This window comes from Apis dorsata, unplaced genomic scaffold (assembly GCF_000469605.1).
Source record: "Apis dorsata unplaced genomic scaffold, Apis dorsata 1.3 scaffold_163, whole genome shotgun sequence".
NCBI lineage: Eukaryota > Metazoa > Arthropoda > Insecta > Hymenoptera > Apidae > Apis > Apis dorsata.
This window is the reverse complement of record NW_006263452.1, coordinates 840,830-845,895: the sequence shown is the minus strand read 5'-3', so window position 1 is coordinate 845,895 and position 5,066 is coordinate 840,830. Positions and strand designations below refer to the sequence as shown.

Below are 5,066 nucleotides of genomic sequence, written 5' to 3'. Positions count from 1 at the left end.
GAGAGGGGAAGAGAGAAACGGGAGGAGGGGAGGTGGGGTGGGAGAAGAGGAGGGTGGCTGGCGAGCGAGGAGAGCGAAAGAGAGGAAGGGATGGACGGGAGAAAGAGAGAGGGCAGGCTCGTAAGCGCCGAAATCGGCCGAGTTGCTCCTCGGCGGGAGCCCAGTGCCGACTCTCAGTCCCGCTGTGAACGCAGCAAGGAACGCTACGGATGTTTCACCCTCTATGTTCGTCACCGTCTCCGTGCACGTCGTCGTCGTCGTCGTTGTCGTCGTCGTCGTCGTCGCCGTCGTCTTCTTTTTCTTCAAACATGCACGAGAATCGTCGATATCGTCGTGGTCGATGAAAGCGGTTCGACGCGGACAGACGTGGTCGCAAACACGGTGTTGCGGTTGTTCAAGTTGTTGAGTGTCGTTCAAACGGGATTCGAAAAGAACGCGATATCGGAAAAATTATCTCGAAAATTTCGAAAATCGAATTCTTCGCTTCACCGTTCCGAGCGATTGTTGCTTGGTGAATCTATCCGAAGTGAGATCGAAGAGGAAAGAAAAGGGAAAGAAAGCACAGATGGACGTCGCGGGAAACGAGAAACGGGAAATTCGAAGAACTGCAGAGTGAAGTTGCGGATGGACTACTTGTGCGCTTTTGTTTGTGCGTATGATTCCAGTGGTATACGATTCTGCGAACGANGGCGGCGGCCAGAGGCAAGAGATGTCCTGCATGTGGGTCGATCAGGACGCGCCCGGTCCCGGAAGGAAGCTTTGCGGCAAACTCTTCAACTCCCTCCACGATATCGTGACGCACCTCACCGTGGAGCACGTGGGCGGTCCCGAGTGCACCACGCACGCGTGTTTCTGGCAGGGATGCTCCCGTAACGGCAGGGCCTTCAAGGCCAAGCACAAGCTCGTCCATCACATAAGGGTGCATACCGGCGAGAAACCCTTCCCCTGCCCGTTCCCTGGCTGCGGGAAAGTCTTCGCGAGATCGGAGAACTTGAAAATTCACAAGAGGACGCACACCGGTGAGTGTATCTTGCTTCGTTCTTCTTCCTAACAGTTTACCATAGTGTCACGCGTTCGCTTCGATTCGTTCTCAAATCGTGTTCGGCAAAGGAACGCGGTTTTCTAGAGTTTCTCTTCGAAAAGTTTCCTTTTCTTCGAGAAGAAAAGTATTATCTGCCGTAAATAAGTTGAAAGGAGATCGATCCAATTCTCTCGCGATGCCCGGGGAGGAATGTAAGGAAAGGAATATAAGGAAAGGAATAGCGGAATAAAGGGAAATTGTTGCTCCAACGACGAAAGGATTGGGAACCGCTAGAGACGCATAAATAAGCGGCCAGGGCCGTAACTATCGCCCTTCCCCCAACCTCTCCACTCTGTCCACTCTTTTGGCCCGGCCTTCGTTACATCCGAAACGAAAACGCCCCCGGCGCCTCCACTCGTTTCAATGTAATCAACCGGCTGTTTACGATGACAAGAATTTTTCGGGGCGCAATTAAGAAATTACCGGGCCATATATTGTGCCGTTTTATGCCCGAGCGTTCCTCGACAATGTATTTACACGGTATACGCACACACGTGAAACGGTCGTGACACGAGTCGTCCCATTGGCTATCGGGGCCCGACGGACAGACGCCAGGCGTCCACCGAGTCACACGGATCTTTCTCTCTCACGGGGACCGGCTGCTGTTACGAGATTCCTTTCTGGACAGTCACTACTAATTTCACCTTGTAGTTTTATTGTCCAATCGTCCGCCGTTACCACGAAACACCGTGTCTGCTTGCCGTAGTACTGTTCTTTCCTTCCTTTCTTTCTTTTTTCCTTCTTCTTCAATTTTATCCCTATCTCCTCGAGGGAGAGAATATACTCGTCTCGCGAACGAATCCCACCTCGTGAAATCACGGGGACGGAGTGAATCCATTAGCGGCTACATCTGTCGCTGGGCTGTCGTCGTTAATTGATTATACAACTTGTTTCGATACAGCTATGGGGATTTTCCATGGTTACTATCGCGAGGGGACGTTTCATCGTGTCGCGTGTTTGTTTTCAACCCTTTGCGATTTCGTCGTTTCATCGAGACAACGACGAGAATTTTTCAAACCGATTGGTAAAAATGAAATTTCCACTATACCCATGTCTTGAAAAAAATCTTGAAATCGCAATAATCTGCTTTCTCAAGCTTCTCGAGGATTAAGGTGGAGAGATTGGGAGAAGGAATTTTTGAAATTTTCTCTTTATATATATATACACGTAATGTAATATAAAGTGCAAAGTACCAAAGTTCACGAGTTTTCGTACAATGAACCCTGTTGCGGGTTCTTTAACGATCACCGCGAACGCCGCAAGGGAGAATTCAATTAAGGGTCTCGGGGAGGGGGAACGCAATATTGTATCGCTTCTGATCGCATATTTCAACCGTGCTAACGTTACCACGGTATTTCCGTTCGCACGAATTTCACGCCTGCATCGTTCAACGAGCTCCTATGCGCCGTGCAACGCATACCTACATTTCGAATCTTGCAACTCGAACGCTAGTTGTCCGTCCAACGCGGACCGAATCTCCTGCATATCGATCTTTCGTCATTCGCGCGAAATCCATCGATCCATCATCTCTCGTCATCCGCCAATTCTACTCGATTCGTATTCCATCGAGTTTCTTTCCTCCATAGAAAGTTTCCAAATTCCAAACAATTCTTTTACCTGAACTCGAAAACGTGTGATATTAATTGCCAAATTGAAATCGTGAGATATCTCTGAAATATATATACTCTCGATTGAAAAAGAGTTAAAAAAGGAATATTTGGAATTTATTTTCATGTTGAATCGACTAGGGAGGGGGAGGAGATTCGATCGAAATTTCGATATACAGGCGCGACGTTGTTGCATCATCGAGCCGGCCGTCGAGGCCTCGAAGATTAGGGTCCCGGCTGTGCGAGGAGAGAAATCAATTAAAATTCATTTAGTTGGCGCGTCGTTCGGTGGCCCTCTTCCGACCCCCCTTCTTTTCGAAATAAATTGGCATTTTCAAAAAACGCTCGCACGCACGGCTTCCCGCTTTGTTTCCAGGCGTTCCCCGTTTCACGCGCGTGTACGCTCACGATGCCCCTTTATTGCCCTCGCCCTCCGCCCTTCTTTCATCGTTCTCCGCCGCGACCGGTACAAAAGCGAGTTCGACGCTGGAATTCTTTGTTTTTTTTCTTTTTTCTTTCTTTCTTTTTTTTTTTTTTTTGTTTATCGTGAAAACAAGCTCGGACAAATATTTTGCCTCGCGTTTATTCAACGATGTTGCGCAACAATCCGAACGAGAGGAGCCGGGTCGAGTAATTGCGATCAAATTGCGTTAAAAAAAAAAGTGAGTATAGTGATAAAAAGTATCATTGAAATATCGAGGAGAGGGATGAGAAAAAGAGTATTTCGTAGTGAATTCTGACCGATGCTCGGAGGAAAATTAATGGATGATGATGCGATGAAAAAGTTTCCGAAACATTCTCCGAAGAAGCTTGGACAAAGTATCCAGGGGCCAGAAGTTTGTTCGGAACTTTAACAACGGTGAACAAGTTATCCCAAAGATTTTCTCTCTGTTTTTACGCTCGACGATCCAAGATGTACTCTCCCCCCCTGAGAGTGTTCTTATCGAAGTGAAATTAGATACAATTCTCGACTCAATTTTTAAAATTATGAATTTTAATGGAAATAAAAAGTGTCGTTAAAGTGAACGTTTAATTACTAAAAAGATACGATTCTTAATTAATCAATCCTCCACAGATTATAAATTATTTCGTAATAAAATACTTTTTCAATGAAACTTTTTTTAATGTTCCTTTGATTTTCTTCTCACCTTGATTAATTATCCAATTATCATAAGAAAATGGTGAAAAAAGTTTACCATCGGTTGCCGGTACGATCTAACCTTTCGTATTATCCATCGTACAATGATCGCGTGCGCGCGGGCGGACGGGCATGCGTTAAAAACCGTCTGGTATATAAGTAACGTTCCTATTAATCCGCAGATGCGACCCGTTGGAACGGTGTCACCCATTAGGCGCAAATTGATATGCATTATAAAGAGACTATCCTCGTCGACAAAGAAGGACGAGACGAGCCAACCGGAGAGATAAAAAAAAAAAAGAGAGCAAGAGAGAGAGAGAGAGAGAGAGAGAAAAGAAAGAATAGCGCGTGTAAACGCGTCGATTCTTGCATGTGCGTGATACGAGTGACGCGACGATTGGTCGGATCGACAATGGTATCCCCTTTTGGACGAAGCGCCATTGGTCAGGATTTTCGGAGGGTTAGAGACGCGTGGAATAAGGGGATGATACGGGATGAGTCGTCGACCGGGGGGTTGTTGTGGAATAAGCGTTAAGTAGGGGCGAGCGTGTCGAGGAGAGAGAGAGAAAGAGAGAGGAAAAAAGGGGGACTCGGAGCGAGTAAATGGCTTCGAAGCTCAACGATTGAATATTTTTCCCCGGCGACGAAAATCTCTCTTTCTTTTCCCTCTCGTTTTGCATGGAAGGAAATTTTAATCGACTATCGATTATCATAGCGTGTATAATTTCGCGCGTGGATGATCCGTGAATCGTAGAAAGAATCGATGTAAAAATCGATTAAAATTTTTCTGAGCGTGTAACCGACGTATATACCGATGAGAGAGATGCAAGAAGACAAAGTATAATATTAATTCCGCGAGAGAAGGAGAGAACGCGCGGAATAGAAAATAAGCGGCGTTCCAAGGAAGGGAAGGGAAGGGAAGGGAAGGTGACAAGGAAAAAGATGGAAGGCTGAAGGGACGGCGACGAGAGTCCGTGGAAATACTCCACGGGCAGGAAGCGGAAGAGTGGCGAAAGAAAAAGGAGGAAAGGATGGGGGGAGGAGGAGGGAGGGAGGATGATATTTGCGGCGGGAGTATATAATCCGAGGAAATCGACGACGACGATCGACGACGCAGTAAAGCACCGTTCCAAGGGGGAACATTGTAAGTCTGTTGGTAACTAATGGCGGCCGGCCGTTGAGATCGGAATCGGAGATGCATGATCGGATTTATGCGAGGCCAATATGGAAAGCCGGGTCG

At 47.0% G+C, this 5,066-nt stretch overlaps 1 protein-coding gene across 1 annotated transcript in view; it reads left to right on the top strand.

Moving 5' to 3' along the window:
- The first annotated feature begins 694 nt into the window (after positions 1-694).
- The window catches only part of LOC102671658 (pair-rule protein odd-paired-like), a 31,961-nt gene continuing 27,589 nt past the window's right edge, over positions 695-5,066 (top strand). Inside the window, exon 1 of the mRNA XM_006613893.2 lies at positions 695-1,019. Coding sequence (XP_006613956.2) covers positions 710-1,019 — 310 coding nt within the window. The 5' untranslated portion in view covers positions 695-709. The remainder of the gene's footprint in view (positions 1,020-5,066) is intronic.